The sequence below is a fragment of the Phoxinus phoxinus genome (genome assembly GCF_949152265.1).
Source record: "Phoxinus phoxinus genome assembly, chromosome: 5".
In the NCBI taxonomy this organism is placed as follows: Eukaryota; Metazoa; Chordata; class Actinopteri; order Cypriniformes; family Leuciscidae; genus Phoxinus; species Phoxinus phoxinus.
Window position 1 is genome coordinate 21,340,705 of NC_136880.1, and position 25,487 is coordinate 21,366,191.

Here is a 25,487-nt window from a genome sequence, read left to right on the forward strand (position 1 = left end):
TAAAACAACAGAAGTTTTATTTTTGGGTGAGTAATCCCTTTAAAATGTTCATTCTATGATGACTTCATATTTTACAATAAGGTTCAGGTTAGGTATCATAATAAGAAACAACAATGTTATATGGATTCATAAATATAGTATTGTTCACTGTATATTATTGTTTGTTTAAAATACATTAACTAATGCTAAAATGTTCAAAATGTGGTTAACATTAACCTTGATAAATGGCTGTTCATTTTTTTGTTTTTGTGATAACTAATGCATAAACTACTGTTCACGAAGTGAACATTATTGTGTAAAGTTTACTCTTATTTTAAACTTTATTTCACAGTGCCATTTTATTATTTTTTACTCTTGATGTGGAAACAGGCTTCCAGTAAATCTTTCAAATACTGGAAAAGTCTCAGTGGTCCTCGTCTGAATGGCGCTTTTTAGTTCAACAGCGTTCCACTATGTTGCTTTGTGTAAAGTTTTATAATGCTTTGAATTGAACTGAATCAGTCGGAGAGTACAGAGACACCCCTCAGTGAAATGTGTTTTCTTGATCTCTCTCCAGCTCTTCATCACAAACCAAGTACCTGCTGTCAACGTATTGCATTTTCCCAGGCTTCCACCTTTCGGTGGCCGGTGGGCCGTCACGTCATTGAGCTCCACCGCAGCCGAGAAAGTCATATCTGTCGAATTCAGTGCGAGAGAACGGCTGAAGCGAGGAGGAGAGGAGAGGGAGCGGGAAGAATCTGTGTTTGCCATCAACAACTCAAGAGAGCAGAGCGCCGACAAGATTGATGATCCCTTCCCTGAAAGTAACAAAAGATCTACCGCCCGTGAGAGCCGGCTTATGGGGCCTGATAGACTTGTCATTCTCTTAATAAACGCCACAGATATGTCAGCAGTAGCAGCAGTGCAGCCTGAGGTGGACCCACCCAGACACAGAGGAAGCACCATCAACCCCAAACCCTTAAAATAAGCTCAGACTGGCCGAGCACAGACTGAGACAGCGCTGGCAAAGTTGATCTATTTAAGGATCAAGATTGAACCTTGCAACATGTTTTTGTTGACTTCAATTGGCCAAACGTGTATGGTAAATGTAATTCTCTCTTTGGCTACTCTGTTTTACTGAGTATCAAAGATATTAGTAACTTTTACTCTCTACTTGACTACATTCTTGAATAAGTATATGTACGCTTTACTCCAATTTATTTGTGATGAGTAATGCAATTACTTGTTACATTTTCCATGGCACCTAACTTTTTCTGCAGAAGTTTATTTGTGCTGCAAAAGAAGTGATATCGCCATCTACATGGCATTGGAGGTACTATATCTTGTGCGTTTTTGCCTTTACTCACTCAAACTTGTCAACAAGGCTACTTTATGTGAATCCGAGTGCATTAGCAGGTAGTTGCTGAATCAGAGGCGTTTCATATATGAGATGAGGACATGACTGCAGCCGCTGATGAGGTCAAAACCTCCACGTCCAGTGCAAGTGGGCTTAGGTTATTGGTTTATTCCCTTGAGCACTTGTGCTTAACTGAGACTTGAGTGTTTGTAGACATTTAAGAGGCTGTTGACGTTGATTTATTGCAATATTGAGGTGCTCAGTTTTATTTAAATTTTTGAATCAACTGTTTCTTGTTTTTCACTGGCATGGTGTTGAGGACTAGTGCATATTTGAGACTATTCAGTAGGCCTACAAGTAAAATAAGTACTGTTAAAATTAGGGCTGCACGATTAATCACAATTTCCGTGTAATCGCACTTAAAGGAACACTCCACTTTTTTTGGAAATAGGCTCATTTTCCAACTCCCCTAGAGTTAAACAGTTGAGTTTTACCGTTTTTTAATCCATTCAGCCGATCTCTGGGTCTGGCGGTAGCACTTTTAGCATAGCTTAGCATAGATCATTGAATCTGATTAGACCGTTAGCATCTCTCTCAAAAAAATGTCCAAAGAGTTTAGATGAGTTATGACTCTTCTGTAGTAACATCGTGTACTAAGACGATTTATAGGCCAATATGAACTAAACTCTCATTCCTGCATAATAATCGGGGAACTGTGCTGCCGTACCATGAGTGCGAAAAATGATGGAATGGAATGGATGGAAAATTAGCCTATTTACCAAAAAAGTGGAGTGTTCCTTTAAACCATTTTGGCTTATCGCTATTTTGAAATCACAAATGCTGCTATTATTTTTTATGCGCGGCTTGTCATTGATGTTACGTCTCTGTAAACGCACTAAAAGCACTGTGAGTTTGAGTCACTTATAATATGAAAAATCAACACGCGTCAAACATCTTTCCAAACATGAGAAGCATTTATGAGCCTCTTGTCCAACAAAAGACAACATTTAATAACATGCTTTTACTATAAACTCACTTCATAATGACCATTGAGCGTCCTTCTGTGAGATGATGTGGCTTCTTACACAGAATAAGGCAGTCAAGTGTTTTTTTTAACAATTTGAAACCATTTTTACTGAGAAATTGCTAGCAAGTTTCACAAGTAAAAGAAATCGCAAGTAACACACTGATTTGAACATGAAGTAGAAAGATTAAATTAGTATTCAAGATGTAAAATGGCTGATTGTCATTTTACATGTTGAATGCATTCATTATGTAATTGCTAATAAGATTAAATAAGAACCTAATACATGTTTGGAACCACATGAGGGTGAGTAAAATATGTCAGGATTTACATGTTTGGGTTAATTATCCCTTTAACTCCTGGTTGTCAATCTGTCACAGCTTTGCAAACAGTTCAGCGTGAGACTTTGAGAAATTATATTTGTTCAATTGATAAATATTTGGTGTAGAAAAAAAATTCACTCAGAAATTGCTAGTAAATTTCACAAATAATTGCAAAGAAATAGCTAACACATTGAATAAAACATGACATTTTGAAATAGTATTTCTTGTAAATCATTTACAGCCTCGAAAAAAATTATTTTGTGCTCAAACAATAGTAGAGAAACTGTTTGGTCATATGGATTATTTATTTTTATTTATTTCCAATCATTTTTTCACAATTTTCATATACGTATTAAATTCGATGAAGATCACTGATTAAGCTCTTTTATGGACCCCTATAAGAATATCATGTAGATTATATATTTCTAGTAGTTTAAGGGGAAGGTTGGAAAATGTACATGCCATATGCCCAGATGTCAAAAGCAATTGCTGTTGTACCCGTTGGCTTGAGACTGACAGCTCATGCCTCAGTCTCTTTACATAACTGTCCAATCAGATTAATCCTGCAGGGATGCAGCCTAAATTATGCAGAGACACAAGGAAATGACGAATAAGTTAGCATATCATTTTTTTGTTTGCCGGTGGGTTCACTCTAATAAAGAAACGACAGACTAATGACATATACAGATATTCAGACTGCAACAACCAAAAAAAATCTTCAGTTGTTTACAGCACCCTATATTATATTACAGTTTGTTTTAAATAAATAAAAAATAATTAACTTTTTTTATTTAATTACATTCAAAATGAAATTGTGCATCCTCACAAAAATACAGAGGTCGCATTAACCGAATATTTTCCATCACTGATTGAATTATTTAGCAGTGATGGAAAAATCTAAAGGCAGTCTATAGATTTTGACAGATTATATTGACGCTGCACTCGAAATAGAATACTTTCCTAACTGTGTATATGCCAAAAACAGTATGCCAACAGAGAGTAGTATGTCCGAATGCAATGCATATTCGAGAAACAGTAGGCGAAAAGTCCTCGGATGACCTCACAGGACACTTTACTATCCCGTGAGGCCAGGAGAGAGGATTTATGAATGGCAGTGAAGCGGCGCAACTGACGCTGATAGGTCATGTGATAATAACAACATGGCGGATGTACTACGTCCTAATTTCACTCATACCCACATTCATACTATATAGAACATCGTTTTTTAACGGTCGATATGTAAGTTCAAATTCAAACGTAGAACCTACTCAGACAGTATGCGATTTTGGATGTAGGATGAGAGTGATCTATTGTAACTTGTAACTGTATGTAATTCCCACTCCTGTCCAGTTGGTGGCGAATTACGTCACATGTCTGAAGCACGAAACATATAATGCATGAGCCAACTCAATAAATATAACGACACACGATAGAAGATTTGAATAAGACAAACCGTTTGTTATATGTCAGCATAAACACACATCACTAGACAGGTAGGGAACATATCTAGTTAACATTTATAGTTAATATTGCGCTGGAATGTTGTAAGAATATGCAACAGAGCATTGGGCCTCACTCACCAACCGTTCTTATGAAGACGTGTTCTTAAAGCCCACTTACACACTTTTTACGAAGATTCTGACATTCACTAATTCTTATATTGGAATTGTTCTTAGCAAAGAACAAAATCTACGCACACTCTTACGCACATTTGAGTGTTGACAGTTTGCTTCAAATAATTGGTTACTGCATTTTATTTCATTCTACAGTCGTTTACAATGATAGTATTTTACTGTAATGTATTTCTGATCATTTGTTGGAAGAAAAAAAATCATAGTATGCAAAGAAACACTAACACTGTAATTTATGTGGGATTCATCAATCCTAAGAACACAGGTGCGAATAATTCTGTTGTTTAAGAACATGTCATGAATCTGACGTAGACTTTTCTTAGGAAGTTTATTAAGTACAAAGTTAAGAAAATTCTTAGGAATATATTGGTGAACGAGGCCCATTGTGTTTAAAGATATAGGTTCTGCCTGTTACCAGCAGTAACATTCTACAACGTTGTACGTTAACGTCGTGCATAGTCATCTCATGTCCCCGGAAATTGAGTAATCACTGTCCTAATGAGTGAGGCAGGGTCCTTACCAGTGTCTGGATTCATGTACATCCAGATATACTGATTCACGAGCTCGGGAGATAGGGAGCTGATTGAGACGCAGCCAAAGATGCAAAATCTGATGACAATTGCCACTGTCTGCATCAGTCTCCCTTGATGCGTTTGATTACGCACAGACGAGCACCCAGTTTAAGTCATGTTATAATAATAAAGTTGTAATACTTACTTCATAATTACATATGCCTAATTATGTTTCTACTCCAATTGTGTTTTATTTAATATACACATTTAAAGGTGCCATGTGTAATTGTCTGGCAAAAAAAATCAAGTCATACTCCACATTCCATACCAGATGGGGTCAGTATACCTCACATATCAAAATATGTGATGTAGGATATGGTATTTTATAAATCACACTATAAATATGATAAAGAAGCAGAAACAGATAGTTGCAGTAAAGTAAGATATTTTAATAAGTTGAAGAAACAATAATGATTTGTGACACACACACACTCGATTTGCGCATCGCTATCATGTGTGTATTACAGGTAACGTTATTACATTGCTTCCTGATATCACGTGCGCAAACACAAATAACCTATATTTATATATATATACACTACAGGGCCGTTGAATGCTTGTATCTGATAACCGTGAAGCTCTTGTAATTATTACTTTGCCCAACCTCTCCATGTCGAGTGATGCAGTAAACATCAGACAGCGCACGTGAACCGATCATCTCTACTATAGTAAAAACAAACACGAACACTGTTGAAAGATACAGTAGGCTACACATGACCTGTTCGCGCCACAAGTTGTTCTCCGTCCTTAGCGACCGAGTCATTGAATGTGAAACAGCGGCTGCTGTCGTCAGCGAGCAGCACTCTTCAGACAACGAGGGCGCGCGCGCCGCGCTGATACCTCCGTTTCAGTTTCTCCAACCCGCGCAGTGCGGCGGTCAGAACACGGAGACCATTCTGCCCCGAGCTATGTGTGCGAAAGCATGGGGAGCGATCCCGGGCGTGTCAGAACGGGTGCTGGACGCTGTAAAACAGGGCTATGCGCTGCAGTTCGCTCGCCGTCCCCCGCGCTTCCGAGCCCGGACCGTGACGAGCGGTCCTTTTCTGATCTGATCTGATTTGTGCTTGATCAGAGCGCGGTGGTTGTAGGGGTCTCTTGCCAAAGGCTTCAGCCATCCTTCCGCTCTCTTCCCTGAATTGAAATGAAGTAGTGGGCTGTACTTTCCTACTGTCTATGGTACTTTCCACACGATTGACATCAGGTTCAAGAACGCCCACAAGCCGTGCGAGTTATTCGTGTATTGCAGGGTTGGCTGGTGGTTATGTTGCCCGCATACCGCCTCCCATGGCCAAAACTGGTATTACGACACCTGTCGGGCCGTGGCTAGTAATGCTAATGCTAATTAAGGTTGATATCTCTGCAGCACTATAACTTGACATTTTTTGAATGACATCATTGCCCTTATTTCTTCTCATTCTTTTGATGCGTGTAGCTCATTTTTTGGATATTTTTACCTCAATTTTTACACATGGCACCTTTAAATGCTGACTGTCATAAAAACGGGACAGAAACATATTTAAGAACTGTAAAGTAAAAAAAAAAGTGACATATTTTTAGCAAAATGTTTCTCTCTAGAGTTATTTCTCTAGCCGACTATCGAATTTATGGTCACCGATTTTCTAAAATGTAATGTCACGTGGCATATTGTTTAAAAGCGGTCTTATTGACGTCTTCCCACGGTTGAAACACAGATTGACAGATTACATGATACAGATTTCTGTAAGTTTACTGTATCTTTCAACACACCGTCTGATGTTCATTTATGTTTATTTTGTGCTGTAATAGGTAGTAAAGTGGAAGATATGATCAGAACAGAACTCTGCCGTGCGATCTGCCACATTATGAGAGCCAAAACTGTATTTTTTGTTTGAATTTCATGATAAAATGGACAGAATTTGAAATCTGAGACTTTGTTTTATATCAAAAATAAAACAGCACAAAGCTTATTGCGATTTATTGGATTGTAGGCCAATGTGTGGTTCATTCATCAACTGAAAACAGCATAGACAAAAGGATTTAAGAATCAATATTGTTTCACATTCATCTGCTTCATGTGGTGTTGAACATACTGTAAAAAGTCTGTTTATCTGTTCTCTTCATAAATGAATAAATGCATAATCTATGCTCGTCCTGTAAGTTCATGATTAAAAATTAAAATGTGAAAAAAGAAATGTTAAATGTCCTAAAAATATGCGTTTCAAATATGAAAATAAAATGATGGGTATAGAATTTTTACATCAAAATGACGGACAATGCGAAAGTCTAACCCAAACTCTGCCCAAACAACACAATCCTATAAAAGCTGAATCTGCTAAAATGTCTAAAATGTGTTCTTTGAGTTTCCAAAGGTTGGGGAAGAATACAAGAAAGAGTCTCTGAATTTGAGGAGTGTGGGGAATATTGTTTTGATAGCCAGAGTGAATCTAAATTGTCTTGCGCAGTAAACACACATGCAACCCAACACACACGCACACATACAGATATATAGGCCTAGACGCACACAATAGAAATGAACGACAAAAAAAAAAAAAACAGGAGAAAAATCATCATCTCCAGCATTGCCATTTTATAGAGTCTGCTGCCATTTACAATATTTTGATATTTTTCACCGCAAGAGCCGCTGTCTCTGTCACAATTCAATCTAGGCCTCTCTCCCCACACACTGTATAATGCCTAGTTAAAGGCAGCAGTGTGTGAAATGGTATTTTAAAATAAATGAAAGTGACTAGGAAACAGAGGGCTTGGGAGATATTACTGTGTCAACGCTGACAGACAAGCCCTGGGATGGGCTGTGAAGTTATCAGGCCAAGGGAGACGGCGCTGGATTAAATAAAACTCCAGTTTCACTGCTGCTGTGTCACCATCACACACTCTGCCACACTAACGTTGCTTCAATACAGGACCATTTTTCTCCAGCCCATCAAGATAATATTCCCGGAGACATAATGAGATAGCTAATGTTTCAGCCGCTCTTTCAATGCATCTCCTGAAATTTCCATATGAAATGAGGCCTTGGCTCAGATAATACAGCTAATACAGGAAGTGAAATCTACGGGTTGATGTACAATGGCGCAGTGATTCCCAACCAGGGAACAGATACCTTTTAGGAGGTACTTGAAAAGACTGATTTTGCACTGTAAAACCTGTAAAAACAAACAAACAAACACACACACACACACACACACACGCATATATATAATATATATATACACATATTAACATTGAATAAATATGGGTTCAAAATACAGTAAAACAGTAATATTGTAAAATAAATATTATTAAAATGTTCTATTTGCATATATAGTCTTATGCTACTGATTTGGCACTCAATTATTTTTTTATTAAGTATTGATGTCTTATTAATTAATTTTTACAAAAACATCTTACTGACCACAACTTTTTATACAGCATTTTATATTAATATAATATAATATAAACTGCTGTATACATTATATTATATTAATATTAAGTGATAAAGTGGTCACGAAAGAAAATAACATCACACCAACAGCACAATTGTGAGTGTGAAATTGTATTTATTCAACAGTTCAATAAACAAGAAGTAATTAACATTTAAGATTATCACACAATATTGCCATACTTTGTCTATCGTTACATCTGCAAACAAAACAGTTTCGTTTGTATGAATAACCATTAAGGAATCAGTTGATTCCTGTGACTCATTCACGATTCATTATTCAATGACTCGCTCATGAAGAAGAATCAGTGTATTTTAACAAATATTTAAACTGATGATTCAATGACTCACTCATAAAGGCAGCGTCATAAAGCTTAAAAATGCTGGCTTTCGGAGGACGCATTTCAAGTAAGGAAGGCATCAAGGCACGTCTGAATACAATATTAGCTTCACTTGTCTTCTAGAAGATTCGTCCAGACCGCGAGACCACACACCTGTCGATTGTAGTAACATGTTCACAGTGAGACGAGATCTCACAGAGACATGAGATAAAACGTGGCTTGAAGAAAAACACATGGAGGACGTTCAACGTTGCCGACTGGTTCTCCTGGCGTGAGTGTTCTTTTGCGGGAAGAAAAACAAAGGAGAAAAAAAGAATATGGGTGATCTTCTTTCTCAATCCACTACTTTCATGGCATGTTTGTGGCTGCCAAGTTTCAGCTAGAAGCACACAACATCCGACTGGAGATGCTCGCTCGCTCTCTTTGGCTATCGCAGGTATCACGTCAGAGGCAGCCTGATCAAGATTGGGATTGTGCGGGCTCAGAGAGCAGTAAAATAATCGCATAACACCACACAATTCAGGATGTTTGGACAAAAAGTCGTTTGCGACTGTTAGGGGGTTGCAAATCGGGCCCAAAATCTTCAAGTGAGCCTATGGCAAAGACTGACAATCTGTCTAGAACGTGCCAGGAAAAGTCCCAGTGTTGTTGGACTGTGTATAAGCACTCTTGAAAAGCTGTTCCGCCAATGAGGGCTGTAACTGTTGTAGAATGAGTTCAAAGAAGCACATTTCTAGTTTGTGTTGATGAATGGGGCTGTGAGGGTACATAAGACAAAAACGGTTGGGAAACACGGCAATAAAGGCCTAACTGAAGAATGCCACTTAGTCTTTAAAGGAACACGCCGACTTTTTGGGACTATAGCTTATTCGCCGTACCCCCCACAGTGCTTCACCACTGCTGATTCGCCACTGCAAAATGTCTCCGCGGAAGTAGCAGTGCTTCGCCTTCTGAGAATATAGTTTGCAGTATGTATACAGTTAGAAGATGGCTCTGTCTCATGTGACCTTGTTATTTGTACACGCTGTGACTATACAAATCACAACATGTAAGTAGGAAAATGTTGGCGTTTTTTTTACACTTATTGGGAGCAGTATGCTAGCTGGAGCCGTTTACCTCCAGTCTTTGTGCTAAGCTAGGCTAGCGGTGGGTGCGTCAGACAGATTTACATCACGCATGGAGATGAGAAGGGTATGTATGGACTTATCTAACTCTGGGGAGATATGGTGAATAAGCTAAAGTCCCAAAAAGTCGGCGTGTTACTTTAAAACAGACAATCATCATATATTTAAAGTCAGCATGAAATGGAAGTTGTATATCGAAGTAAAGCGGCTTCTCGAACAAGAAAAAAAATGTAGGATGGGACTTGATTTAGTCCATGGGGAATAGATTGGATGGTTGTGGTTCGCTATTGGCAGTAAGTACATCAGAGATGACTGTTATTTTGGAGGGGACGCTGTTATTTTGATGAAAGATTATGAGAGCACATGAAATTAAAACAATAATCATGTACACGGATAAATAATTTATAACAAATACTGAAACATTTCATTAAAAAACTAGAATTGTCCATCTTGATTTCAAGCTATTATACCTTAACTTAAGCAATTCTACAGACAAAATACCTGTAAAACAACATTCTCCCTTACAGTAGCAAATCATGTATGAAGAAGTAGCTGCTTCACCTTCTTTCCTATTCCCCCAATCATATCTTTATATTTACAGCCCTGCCTGTGTCCTCAGGGTCTGCTAGGGGCAGAAAAAACTCTGTGCGTGTGGTTTTACCGCAGTCCCTGTCCAGCTATCAGAGAGAAATCTCAGAGCCAATCTCCTGTGTTAAAGAAGACCAATTTCCCCACAGGGAGCTTTTCATGCTGGACAAAGCATATTGCCTTGCCTGGGTCCACACATACTCGGGTTTAAGTAAGAGCCGCATGCACTCTGTTGAATCGCAGTGTCTGTCAACATGGCAGTCGTGTCACATTCTTCCCTTTTACAAGCAAAACGAAACAAGTGAGTGAAGGAAATGAAAATGATATCCACACATCATCTGACTATGATGCCTATGGCCTGATCGGAAATTTCACGACTGATTGTACGTCAAATATCAAGCGCTATCATGCGACAGACTAGGTACTATAAACATCTGGTAGCGATGGCGACAGTTCAGAAAATGCAGATGACGAGACTGATTTTTTAAGACCTGTTTTGACATGTTTCTTGCTCACTTCTCGGGAGAGTGTGGCTTATTCAATTCACTGTCAAGGCTCTATAAATATTTATCTTGCATGATGCAAAACATGACATTAGGGAGAAAAAGAGTGTGTCACCTGGTGGAACAAGAAGAGAGAGAGGTAGAGAGAGCGTTTGAGTGACAGCGCTACCAGATGTCGTCTCAGTGCAGATTGTCTATAACCGCGTCGGCTCGTATAAACAGCGACGCGCACGCTGTACCCTCACACACTCAGTCTCCCTTCGACAGACTGGATTAGACATTTGAAGGAAGAATATGGACAGATGATCAGGAAAAACAGTCAAGGGGTCAGATCAATGTTGCCGAAACATAAACAGTACATGAACTGCGGGGAGCAGAACACTGACAGAGACTTTAAAATGTACTTTTCCAAATCCAGGGCAATTTTTTATGTTGTCAGCAGGTTGTCCACCCACTGGGAATTTTACAGTCACTAAATAAAGCTAAAAAAAATTAAAAAAAATGTCTGTACACATGAAAGCACTCTGATGTCTCAAAACATTTCTAATTTCACAGCTAGTCCTGTTTAACAAATGTGATATGATAATTCTTGAATAAACGTAGTGCATTACAACGATTTGCATTTTTGTGTTGTAAATATTCCAGAGTATGATGATCGTAAGCTATTGTTATTACAAATAAATGTCTTTGAGTATTATGCCTAATTGGAGCAGTCTATTGTAAATTGCATCACTGCAGTGATTCACTTCAAGGCATTAGTATTCCTGTTGTGCTCCTTACCAAACTCTCAGGTGAAGAGTTTTCTTTTCATTAATAAACATAAGAGTGGGGATCGGAGTAACCTTTTCAGGGAGGATTATGGAGAAAGGGGAAAATAAAAAGCAAAACATCTGCCCATGTGTCAAAAAACGTTTCATATTCCAAACATGTCTGGCAATAAGGCTTCTGTCTCATCATGGGAATAATAAGCAGTCAATTATGAATTTGTCACTATGGGTTTTTTTCTTCTTCAAAGTAAACATAAGGTTTCTGCAAATTAATTTCACTGCAATAGGCCTATAACGGCATAATTCGACTTATCAGTTCTGTATATGAATTATTAGTGTATAATAACGCTACAAATGTTAAACATTTCACTGCTGTGTGGATGACAATAAAATAGGTAATTAGGTGACTAAAGCTGAAACAAAAAATATTTTTAAAGAAACATGCATTTAAAACTTAAGAAGTTAAAGAAGCATTTGTTTCCATAAATGTGGCATCTTCCATGCAGTTATGGTATTCTGCAACATTAGTCAGAGCAGAGCTAGACATGCTATCATAATCCTGCTATAAAGCTACAAATCAAACCAGTCCACCGCCAGCTCTTTCATTCAGAGCAGTGCTCAATCACACTAGGTAGATATGCATGGACAGTCTCCCTTGACGCCATTCAACAATAAGCCTCTATTGCAGACCTGATGGTGTATATGACATAGCCAACGCTTGTTTAAAGAAACCAAAAGCACAAAGATGTGGAGAAAGGCACACAGCTGCTCAAGACACGACAATCTGATTGTCAAGATGTCTCTGAGATTCTCTTGGTAGTAAACACTGCCATCTGCTGCCTTGATCATGCAGGTCAATAGGCTCGTCCAGAAATGCTGATTTTGATCATTATTGATTTACAGTGCCATATACATATGTCATATACAAGTATTATACACTTAATTTATCTATAAGGTTATGTAAGTGGTGTTATTTTTGAAGAGCACAGACTTTACCACTGAATTAGCCCTATAAAGCCTACTGTATCATATTTAATAAAAAAGTTGTTGAAAAATAGTTTATTATAATGTTAAAATGTATCAGATTTGATAAAACTTTTGGGAAGGGGAACGTTTATTTATGTGTAAGTTATATCTCTCAGTCATTATTTTATTGTATTGTAGCTATTGCATTATATGGTTTCCTCCCACATTACAACAGAGATTATCATAAAGCTAAGCATTTACATATTATCTTATGTTATTTGGGAGATTTAGAGTGGCAACTGAAATTATATGCATTTAATGTTGGTGGCCTGCTATTGTTATGAAGATCTAATTGGTTTACATGAATGTCAGAATGTCTGCTTACATTTTGGCCATACAAATAACAGCAACTGCAACAAAATGCATAATTTTGCTCAGTTTGAGGTGAGGTGTTCTTCCTCCTCGAGTGTGAGCTCCATATTCTCATTATATCATATGAGCCATAAAAGCATGACGTTTCAAGTATGATACAAAACAAAACAAAAAAGATTCGATAAACTAACCTTGCGATTTTCACCTGTCGCGCAGAAGCAACACAAGCTCAGTTTTCAAGCGCGTTGTAGCTCTCTCCTCCAGCGACGAAAAGCTTTATCAGGATTTACTTTTATCTACTTTTGACAAATGGAAATAAAAAATGTCAACTTCAAGACTCCTGAAGTCCATACATGGACTGTTGGCAGAATGATTGACAGTTGTAAAGCGCCTTAAAAGCCTTCTGATTGGACAAACCGATCTGACAAATTATTTTACATTATAGTTATTTTCTGCATACCATTCCATTAATTTTTTTTATAATTTGGTAATTTTATTTTAATTTTGTCATTATTTTTAATTATGTTTATATTCACAATATAACAGGCTAAAAATATATATAATCATAAAATAATAATTCGGACAATGCAACGTTTACCTTTAGCTTTGATTGAAGTTAAATTTTTCCAAAAAAAATGATGTTATTATGTATCTTTATATTATGTTGAGTGTTAATTATACATTTATATTTCACTGATAGAAAGACGTGGATGAAAATAATAGGCTTCGGTGCCAAATCACATTTGGAACAAGCTGAAGCTGAAACAAATATCTTCTCAAAAAAGCATGCATCTAAAACTTTAAATAAAGACATTTAAGCATATATATTTAGAGCCTTTAGACCCATTTGTTGTTGATCATAATGGCTCAGTATAAGCCTGTCTGGCACCAGTCTGCCTTAAAGTCAGCGTGCACGACCCATCTGCGAGAAGCCTCACGTCACAGTGTGTGGCCTCACAAACAGACAAGACCAATTAGTGCCTCGACAACAGTGATTACTGCCAGAGCAAGGCTGAGACACACACACTCTCTCTGTCCCTGTCATCCATCTCAGGCTCAAAATCACATGTGGCATTTTCACTGATGATTTTTATTGGGTCGCTTACCCAGCTCCATCTGTAAAGTGTACTCCAATATGTCCACGTGGCTACTGGAGTGCCGCAAAGCAGGCTGGTTAGAATGTGGACTGAGCGATCCCAGCATAGGCCTACTTGGGTTTGAATTTTATTTTATTGTAAGCAATGCTACAAATATATCACATGTGTTTACAGTAATACAACCCATTGTGGAGGTGTGTTTTAATAATCAAATTTTACATTGTAAAATGCTTGAAATCGATCAATAAATGCAAGGCTAAAATGTTGTGTAAAAAAATATTTAAAACACAGATTTAATATATATTAATATGTAATTTATTCCTGTGATGGCAAAGCAGAATTTTCAGTGTTTCGATCCTTTAGAAATCATTCTCATATTCTGATTTGGTGCTCAATTATTATAATTTTATTATCCATAATTATTCCAGAGTTTTGACTGGTGTATAATATTGTTGTTGTTGTTGTTGTTGTTCTTGTTGTTGATGATGATACTAATATATATATAACAAAACATAATTGTATAATCATAATATTAAATAATATTTTAATTATATACCTCAGACCTAATTTATGTTTACTAATCAATAAAAATCATACAATAAATTATCACTTTTTTGAGGCCACGAAATTTGTGAACTGTTAAAGACATGCCCAAAACGCTGGACGTTCACACACACACACCCCAAAATGACTTTCATAAACTGAATTACTTGGGGGATGAAAACCCATTCATCCATTATAATAAGCTGTATTAAAAGACTAATAAAAATAAAAGCTTATTATTAGTTGCCACTGAGGCAATAACAAGAAATGCTTCAGTAAAAATGACAATATAAAAGGCACATTAGTTTTGGAAAACCCTATCAAAAAGTCACGCCATGCATAATAAAACATTGGCCTCCTTATTTAATTAGTTTCAGGAGCTTGAATACAGAAGAGTCTGCTGTATTCACACATCCTTGCAGAGACCATCATAATAACTACATCCAAATGGTTTCTGAAGCTATCAGACAAAAGCTATAATTCCATTTTTATGTAAACAAAAACACATTTCCAGCCCATAAACCTGAACCGATAACAGCCTACAGTTTTAGAGCTAAAAATCGATGAGACACATGAACAGAGCCCAAGGCCTTAAATAAGACAACATTCGTCCCTTGAGGGAGTGCGTCAAGTCTTTGAGGGGGAAAAAAGAAAACGAGTCGTTCACCATAATCATTATAATGTTGACAAGGTGTACTCTACAAAGGTATACTGATATATATTTTTAAACAAATCAATACTTTTATTCATCAAGGATGCATTGAATTGATCAAAAGTGACATGTAAAGACATAAATACAAAATATTTATATTTCAGATAAATACTGTTCTTTTGAATCCTGAAAATAATGCACGATGGTTTCCACAAAAAAAATAGGCAGCACGGCTGTTTTCAACATTGATAATAATAATAAGAAATATTTCCTGAATGCAAATAAGCATATTAGAATGATGTCTGATCATGTGACACTGAAGACTGGAGTAATGATGCTGAAAATTCAGCTCTGCCAGTGCCATGGCAGGAGTAAATAAAAATATTTAATATTAGAATACAAAACAATTATTTTACATATGAATATTATTTCACAATATTACTATTTTTACTGTAATAAATGTGCGTGCGTGCGTGCGTGCGTGCGTGTGCGTGCGTGCGTGCGCGTGCGCGTGCGCGTGTGCGTGTGTGTGTGCGTGTGTGTGTAGATTGACTTGAAGAAAACGTATTGTGTTGTTTCAGGATTGGTGTAAGCAAATATTTCTTCAAGAAATGAAACATGTCTTGGTTGTTATAAGATACCTACAAATCTATATTATACTCTACTCTATTATAACTTTTTTTCTCTTTTTTTTTTTGGCTTTGAAACATTGGGTAAAAAACAAGGTACCCAGACAACATCTGCATAATTGCATATCCAAGTAAATCCCATAAAATGTTCTTTCTTGATACAAACAGCTCAAGATGTCTCACACAAACACATCTGTGTCCATTAAATTTTTACACTCTCCAAGCTCGTCCGCCAAACATCTGCTGGGAGATATGTACGGTTTATGGGCAAGTTACGATCCAGAAATATGCTGTAAATAGAGATAACAAGACCTGGATGCCCAGCACTAGAGTGAAATTCGTGAAATAAAACAACAATCCAGAATGTTCTTCTGAATAAAGTTAACCTAATTTGACTACATTAATAAAATGATAATGAGGAGCCATTAACATTAACAATATAAATGTTACTCCCTGGATATAATCAAAAGAATGTGATGTAATGATGGCACACCTGCACTCCAAGAGTTCTGTACAGATTTGACGACCAGACACTCGGCAGTTAGCAGGCCATAAAAAATCATCTTTAGGAATCGAGGAGAAGAGGCCCTTGCTGAAGGGTGTAAGACAGGAGGATCATGGGTAATAGCTTGCTTTAAATAGATTTTCTATCTTTTGATGCATGTTTGTCTAACATTATCAATCCACTAAGACAGTTCCAAACCTGAGAGCCAGTATCCACTAGGGGGCCTCAGCACACTTCCAATGGGACCACAAGAGGGCTTAAATGTATTATTATTATTATGAAATATACTAAAATGATTTAAAATGACAAAAAAGGGATTAAAAGTTATAAAAACTTAAAGGGATGGTTCACTGAAAAATGAAAAAAAGACTTTTGTTCATCTTTTGAAACACAAATGAAGATCTTTTTGAGGAAATCTGAGAGTTTTCTGTCCCTCCATTGACAGCTATACACAACTGACACTTTGACACTTCAAAAAGTTTATAAAGAGATCTAATAAAACTAATCCAAATGAATCGAGCGGTTTAGTCCAAATTTTCTGAAGAGACACGATCACTTTATATGACAAACAGATTGAATTTAGGCTTTTATTGGTCAATGGAGGGACAGAAATCTCTCAGATTTCATCAAAAAGATCTTCATTTGTGTTTCGAAGATGAACGAAAGTCTTACGGGTTTGGAACGGCATGGGGTGGGTGAGTGATTAATGACAAGTTAAGTTTAAAAGTAAAAAAAAAAGGAATATAAATTTCTACGTTTTTCTATACACTCCTAAAAATAAAGGTTCCAAAAGGAGGTTTACACAGCAACGCCACATAAGATGCATTTTAGGTTCTCCAATAAAACCCATTAAAATAACTTTTTTATATATAATCTGAAGAAGCTTTTTCCACTATAAACAACCTTTGGTGCAATGAAAAGATTCCATGGATGTTAAAGGTTCTTCATGGAACCATTCCAATGAAGAGCCTTAGCTGCCGCCGACAACGACAACAACAACAACAACCATATCTGTAATCACAAATGATTTAAATAATCATGTAAATGAATTGGTAAAAAAAATGATGAATTCGGAAGAACATTCACTTCCTGAAACTTCGGAATTTCCTAAATCATTATACGTATTATTTTATTAAATTGAATCATATGTCAACTGTTTAAACAAGCAAGCAGCTTATATCTAGCAAATATTGTCTTAAACGATGGAGGAGCCTTAGATTTACAAAGAATCCAAGATTTTCACTGGCCTTTTTTTACATTCACAGTCTGAAAAGATACAGTACGGTACAGTATCTTTTTCATAAACAATACAAATCCTCCACTCGGTCCTGCCAGTGGTAAATTCTGTAACCACAAAACCATAATCTTCAGCTTTCCTGAAATATTTTCCCCACTAGAGGGAGCCATTTGCAAACACTAAACACTTCACAAGCAGAGAATTTTAAAGAGAATTTGAGACATTGAAAAAAAAAAACACATAATGCTAATTCATCTGTGTTTTGGAAATATCAAAGAAGCAAACTACCTGCATGCACACTGGTTCATGCAGGTAGTTAGTTAGTTAGTTAGTTAGTTAGTTAGTTAGTTAGTTAGTTAGTTAGTTAGTTAGTTAGTTAGTTAGTTAGTTAGTTAGTTAGTTAGTTAGCTAGCTAGTTAGCTAGTTAGCTAGTTAGTTAGCTAGTTAGCTAGTTAGCTAGTTAGTTTGAATTTGCAGGTAATGAAGAAAACTATGGAGCAGTGCTACCATAAATGACAATAGGCCATTTTAACAGTTTAACTAAACTGGCATCTGTTTTCTTCAACTAAAAAGATTCCTAGTTCAACTTTCCAGCTGCTTCCACAAGCACAGATGATGAAGCTGAACTCTAAGGATGAAGAGTGTCCTGGCTTTCAACTTTTTTGGGTGGCTTCTTTACTCTGAAACAACCGTGCACTTTGATCTCCATTTCCACTGCACAGGAAAACCACCAACAGTGTCCTGGTGTGTCTTTACACACTGCCTCTCAATGTTTAATTTCTGTGCCAGGTCATCACTGGTCTCTTGGGAGAACTGATACTGGGCATCAGCTGTCTAGCGTAACTTTGGCCACAGCAGATACTGAGGCAGCATATTCCTCCTCAAAAGCAAAATAAGGTTCACTTTGGCATATTTATTAAAATATAAAGTCACCTATGGCAAACTGATTGGCAAAATTTCATTTAGCATGAGCAATATGAGGACATTTTGTACGGTCTCACCGGGCGGAATGTCACCATGACTGGTGACCGTGGAAAGTGGACCTACATTGCATATGATTTTTATATAATGTTTTGAAAATGACAATCCTTCTGTGCCCCGGACAAAGACACTGGTCTTATATTTCATTGTAGTACCTCTTTAAGGGAATTTGGATATTGTAGTCCCAACAAACAAACAACTATAGATTCAGGTTACAGTTGTGATTATATCAATTTATATATTTTGAATTAGTATACCACCAGTGACTGGATAAATAAAAAACACTAATGCCAAATTAGGCTTATAATCTTCACTGTCCTTTGAATCAATACACTTACAAAAAGTTTAAACGTTGTGCATCATATGCAGGAAACAGGCTGAGTATTTGGGAAAGGATTGCAAATAAAGCCCTTTCAAAAGATCTTAAAAACAGAGTGTTACTGTAAGATCATTTGATATATCTAGACCGGATTATTTGTGCTATCGTGTTGTTAAAGACAAATTGAATTCAAATGCCCTTTTGCCTTTTCAGTTCACCTGGTCTATAAGTTGCTGTGTGAAGATTACTCAGCTGTTTTACATTTCTTACGGCTCACTGTCTTCCAGCCGTGCTGATCTCATCATTTTTGATGACTTTAAAGCAATTACATCACATAGTTATGAGTAAAAGAGCAATTCTAAATGAAAGGGTTATTGCTTCCTTGCACACTGATTCTGGGTAAGAAGGTTAAGAGTATGAGTTTCTTATTGTATTTATCAAAACTACATGTCTTTAAGGCTGCATTTAAGTCTTAACTTATATTGTAACTATAGTAGGCTACTATACCTTTTTTGAGCCATATGAAGATCCAGATATCCATCTTGCTCTAGAAAAGCCAAGAATGAATGATAGAATGGCGTCATTGTTCAAGAAAATTGACAAATGCATCATGACTTAGACATATTTTGACATTATTGACATGGTAATATTAGATGATAATGCATCATCTAGCCAAATGATCTTTGTGGCAGAGTGAAAAGGTTTGTAGATCTCTCTCAAATACTGCTCATTTTAGGTTTTGGGTAAGTTGGTACTCTTTCCATGTCAGGTGGTACAACTACAGTATATAACTATACATAGGCCTACAAATATTTGGTTGTACCTACCGCCTGACAAAAAAAAAACACTTAAAAATTATTTAAACACTTGGAAAACTTCGACTTGAAAAAAAAAACTTGAAAACATTTTTCATGACTCAAAAATATACTTTACATCAGTACAAACGATTAAAAAAAAAAAAACTTTTTTGAAGCTTTAGCCTATTTGCCAATGCCCCCTAAAAATGTACATACCTGCTCGCTTATTGTTGGGGGGAAATACAATGAACTGTTGCTCAGAAGTTTGTTTATAATTCGAGCCTGTTTTTTGCCACTTTTGACCATGATGAAGTCCCAGCAGTTTGTAAGAGGAGGACTGCAGTATGAACATTATTTTACACCACATGGGGGCATTTAACATCTCGTGAAACACGAGGCTAGCTTTCTCCTCCATCACTGCTTCATTTATCTGGGTTTGCTCTGTGAATTAAATTATGGAACACAATGTTCTTCTTGAGCTCCTGTTTAAAAAGCTTGCAATGTCGTGCCTTCACTTCGGTGGAACAAACTTCTTTATAGCTCTATCAAGAATAGAGAACCAACAACAACAACAACAACAACAACAACAAAAGACTAATCCTACACAAATGTTCCATCGCCGAAGTTGAGGGCGTGGCTTCACTTCAGCGCTGGAAGAGCTCGCCTCCAATGATGAAGCTGCGCGTGCCTTCAATCACCTGAGAACAAACAGATCGCGCTTCTCGCTGACCAATCACACGCGCCGGGATCCTGCGAGCATACATATAAATCAGGATGACAGTCCAAACTCCTGGGCAGAGAATGAGAGAACACCAAACGCAAAATTATCAGTCAAGCAACTGGACCTGCCAGTCTGATATCATACATTTTAATTTCTGTTGGTGTCCAGGTACGTAACTTTCTATTATTCATCAGGCTGCCATTTGTGTGCAATGCACGAATGTGCTTTTGTGAACGTTAATATGATTATGCAACTTCATTCTTTTGTTGTTAGAGGGAGTTTGATTTTAAACAAAATTGACTTGTTTTGTGACATCACCGTTGTTTATCTATACTTCACGCTATGATGTAATATACTGTAGCGCTGTAACCATAGTTACCGGCTAGCCGGGGTCCCGGGGATGCGCTGGAAAGCGTCGACTTTGAGCAGCAATGGTGCTTTTTGCGATGACTTAATGATTGTGCGATCAATATTGATAGCGGTTTACCACACTGATCGAACAACCCTTTCACAAGTGAATGCTAGGAGAATTCCTAATGCAGATTGCAAAGCACGTGTTCTAGTCTTTCTCAACGCCTTATTTGTAGGATTCAGGCACCCCTCTATCGACAGACACAAGCCAACAGTTTTATACTGCAATCAGCAAATCAAAATCGTTAAAAATTACCTGTTTGGCAACAAATGGTCAATCCAATCAAAACTGTGTTGTTTCTAGCCTTCTGAGATTAACTGTTTATTAAATTATCATCTGTTTGTTTGTGCTTGGCATTGTACTTAAAGAGATAATTCGCCCAAAAATGAAAATTCTGTCATTTACTCTCCTGTTCCAACCCTGTATATCTATATATATATATATATATATATATATATATATATATATATATATATATATATATATATATTATTTTTTTTTTTCTTATCACAAAATCTATTTTGAATGTCTGTAACAAAACTGTTGATTGGCCTCGTTGAATTCCGTAGTTTTTGTTTTTTTTCATACTATGGAAGTCAATGGTTACAGTCACCCATATTCTTCAAAATATACTTTCTGTTCAGTGGAAGAGAAACCCATGCTGGTTTGGAACAACTGAGTAAATGACAATTTTCATTTTTGGGTGAACCATTCATTTAAGCTATTGATCCTTGTGCTGAATGCACATTAATGCTTTAATGCTTATCCAAGTTTAAGGAAGTGCAATATGTTCCATATTCTTGTGAGACTTCTGTTAATCTGTTTTCCTTCTGTTTAGGTGTTTTATTGTTATAAAAATGGCCACGTCTTCCAGTGCTCAGTTGAGTAAAGTGGTAAAAGGGCAGTATATGGAACTGCCTCAGGGAGACCAAGTACAAGCCATGTATATATGGATAGATGGAACTGGAGAAGGACTGCGATGCAAGACCAGGACGCTGGACTCTGAGCCTAAAAGCATTGAAGGTAAGCTGGCCAACTCCACATCCGTTTACAATGCATTAATATATTTATATTCCAGTTTTGGAATTCTTAGGGATTTGGAATTAATAGCTTCTAATTATGTTCTGTTATTCAGATTTTCCTGAGTGGAATTTTGATGGTTCCAGCACGTATCAATCTGAAGGCTCCAACAGCGACATGTATCTCATCCCCTCTGCCATGTTTAGGGATCCTTTCCGCAAAGACCCCAACAAATTGGTCTTTTGTGAGGTGCTAAAGTACAACCGGAAGTCTGCTGGTACGTTTATTTGAGGATAAGACGACATCAGTGTATGTTTGATCTGGGTTTGTTTAGACTTATTGCTATTCTGGTCTTAAACACAGAAACCAACCATCGTCATACATGTAAAAAGATCATGGAAATGGTAGACCATCAGATCCCTTGGTTTGGCATGGAGCAGGAGTACACTATCCTTGGTACAGATGGGCATCCATTTGGTTGGCCCTCCAATGGGTTCCCTGGTCCCCAAGGTAAAAACAGCTAATTTACTGTCACGGTTGACCATTGTCAATGAGGTTCTGAAGATGTCTGGTCTTTAATGTGCTCCACTGATATCTACAGGACCTTATTACTGTGGAGTTGGAGCAGATAAAGCCTATGGCAGAGACATCGTGGAGGCACATTACAAAGCCTGCCTCTATGCTGGTGTGATGATCTGTGGAACCAATGCTGAAGTTATGCCTGCCCAGGTAACCTCTGACCCAGTCTCTTCTGCCATCCAAAGATTACCTATTTGGAATGTGACCAATTCTATTAATTATTGATTCGTTATAACGTGACTCCTATTTTGCAGTGGGAATTCCAGATTGGCCCCTGTGAAGGCATCAACATGGGGGATCATTTGTGGGTAGCTCGTTTCATCTTGCACCGAGTTTGTGAAGACTTCGGTGTGGTAGCCTCATTTGATCCTAAGCCGATCTCAGGCAACTGGAATGGCGCTGGTTGCCACACTAATTTTAGCACCAAGGAAATGCGGGAAGATGGTGGGCTGAAGTAAGTACCAATCATAGATGGCTGGCTTGCCTTTCAAAAATATTTGTAACCCATAGTATTAAATGACTACATCTCGTCTCCTAATTAGATTCATTGAGGAGTGTATTGAGAAGCTTGGAAAGAGGCACAACTACCACATCCGTGCCTATGATCCAAAAGGAGGCCTGGACAATGCTCGTAGACTGACTGGCCACCATGAAACCTCCAACATTCATGAGTTCTCCGCAGGCGTAGCCAACCGTGGTGCTAGCATCCGCATCCCACGAACAGTGGGACAGGAGAAGAAGGGCTACTTTGAAGACCGCCGTCCATCTGCCAACTGCGACCCCTATGCGGTCACTGAGGCCCTGATTCGCACATGTTTGCTTGATGAAGAGGGTGAAGAACCTGTGGACTACTAGATCTCTCTTTTCCTGGACTGAATCTTCCCTCCCCTTGCCCTCCTTTTTTTTTTTTTTTTTTTTTTTTTTAATGGCCATCCAGCCAAATTAGTACTGTATCTTTTCTTTCAGGGTGTTTCTAACCTGGCATTTTAATATCGCTGAAGTTGACTGGTCAACTTAACATTTTAAGATTAAATCTGAAGTTAACCTGATCTGACTGGGGACATGGTGTTGCAGGGCATGTCTTTTTCCCCTTTTTTTTCTTTTTTTTTATCCTCATTTTAATTGTTTCTTGGGGAGTGGATGTTTAACAATAGCGTTGAAAGCTCTGATCCCATGATCCTACCTGTTGGTAGTTAAGATGAACTGAGACGTTTGTCAGATGCACAGAAGAACCTAGGGTTGCCAAGGCTAGACAACATCTAATTTCTTTTAAACCAATAGCTAGTTGTTGCGTACGTTGACTTGGTTATTCAAGTATGTAATGTTTCAATGCGTCTTACTGATAGTGTATTAAATGGCAAATTTTGTTATCCATTTTGACTGTACACACTGTTAATGTTGTGCGGTACACTTCAGTCGAGGTCCAATAACTGTCCTGTTTTTATACTTGTGGATCTGTTATTTGTCATGTTCAATCCCTGATTCATCAAGGATTTGATCCTGTTTTTGTCTACTACTATGATGTAACTGCACCCGTTTTGGTAAACCTGAAGTTGCTTTTAAAAAAAAAGAGACTTAAACATTTATTTTTACCACAAACTTGTCTTGTGTGCTTCCTCCTTAACTGTGCAGTAGTCATGTCTTGCTTTTGTACTTGCTGATTTGACTTGCATGTTATTTTAGCATCCCAAGAAACAACGTTTTGAATTTATGGGGCAAGGTGAGTATACTTGGACAACTTTTACAGATTCATGATGAACTCCAATTTGAGATCTGCCTCTAAAGAACACAATCCATTTTAACTGCTCAGTACTTGTTAAATGTCCATGATGAAGCACTAGCTTTACATCTGCACAAGAGAACATTTCGTGCAGTATACTGACATAACTTTTTTTTCTTCTTCTTAGTTTAGGACACTTGGAATTACACAAACAACTCTATTTTTGCCTGTGCAACACATTATGGTCTTGTAAGAGACCTTTAAATTAAATATAAATCTGTTTCTCTAGTGTTCATAAGCATATTTTTTGTTTCAAAAAACAGCTTAAAAAAACATAAGCTGTTTCTTCGTGTTAATGTTGGTCAATGGAAAGATTAAAATGTTTTCTTTCTGAAACCTCGTATTGTGCAAACAAATATTCAAACCTGCATCCCAGTGTTATTGCACAGTTGGCAGCTAAACTTTTGCAACATCATCGATAAACTTATCTCTTTGTGAGGAGCTCATAAACACGAAGCCGGCCAAACGCTGTTAACAGTTAAGTCACATTCACTAACTGTGATTACACGTTATATGTTGGCTCTCAAACGGGAACAAAGGGGCGTCTCTGTTTCATTCTATGAGGTTCAGGAACATCCAATTTTTCCTGGAACAAAAATATTTACTTTATGTGCTTCTCTCTGCGCGGTGGGGGTAACAAGTTTGGTGTGGGACCTTTTACCTACATTCCCATGCCTGACAGACTGACAAGTCATAATGCCTTGTGATTGGCTCCCCAAAATTACTTCCAACCAATCACAAATTAGAATGGTGTTTCTGTCCAGTGCTTCGTAGTACCCCAGAGTGCAGTCTGGACGATGGGGCGGGGCGACACTTTGGGGCGGGGTTACACGTGTCGCTCCGCCCACCCCCAATTTAATTGGCTTATTATACAGCAATCTTATTGGCCCAGATGATTCAAGCCTGAGCATGCGCATTCTTTATGTACTATTTTTGTGAATGATTTGTCCATATTAACGAAATATTAAATGCTAACTCTAATCGAATATTATCGGTTTACCATGGTCATTTTAGTTAAGATCTATTGGCTAATGTTTTATTGTTAAGACACAGAATAGACAAAGTTATTGTTTAAAAACGAACGCTTGGTGACAGCACCTCAGCTGTTTTCATATTTCCATCAGGTCGGTCGGTGGATCATCTCAAACTCGGGATTTTACGCAAATTATGATAAATCGCTGTATTAAAGGAAAGACATCGGACAAACCCGAACGCAAGCAGCTGATTTTAAATGTTATATTTAAATTTTT

The 25,487-nt window shown here is 37.4% G+C and overlaps 1 protein-coding gene and 1 long non-coding RNA gene across 2 annotated transcripts; one reads left to right on the top strand and one right to left on the bottom strand.

Moving 5' to 3' along the window:
- Positions 1–8,404: 8,404 nt before the first annotated feature.
- LOC306998157 lies at positions 8,405–20,073 on the bottom strand. Its single transcript, XR_013797522.1, has 3 exons — positions 19,942–20,073; positions 19,436–19,475; positions 8,405–8,925 (listed from the first exon to the last, which is right to left on the bottom strand). It is a non-coding gene; the product is annotated as an uncharacterized lncRNA (long non-coding RNA).
- Positions 20,074–20,163: 90 nt separating this feature from the next.
- glula (glutamate-ammonia ligase (glutamine synthase) a) lies at positions 20,164–24,056 on the top strand. Its single transcript, XM_079612005.1, has 7 exons — positions 20,164–20,614; positions 21,697–21,881; positions 21,994–22,155; positions 22,242–22,388; positions 22,480–22,607; positions 22,712–22,911; positions 23,000–24,056. The coding sequence occupies exons 2-7, from the start codon at positions 21,716–21,718 to the stop codon at positions 23,310–23,312; spliced, it is 1,116 nt and encodes a 371-aa protein (XP_079468131.1). The 5' UTR covers positions 20,164–20,614; positions 21,697–21,715; the 3' UTR covers positions 23,313–24,056.
- The last annotated feature ends 1,431 nt before the right edge of the window (positions 24,057–25,487 follow it).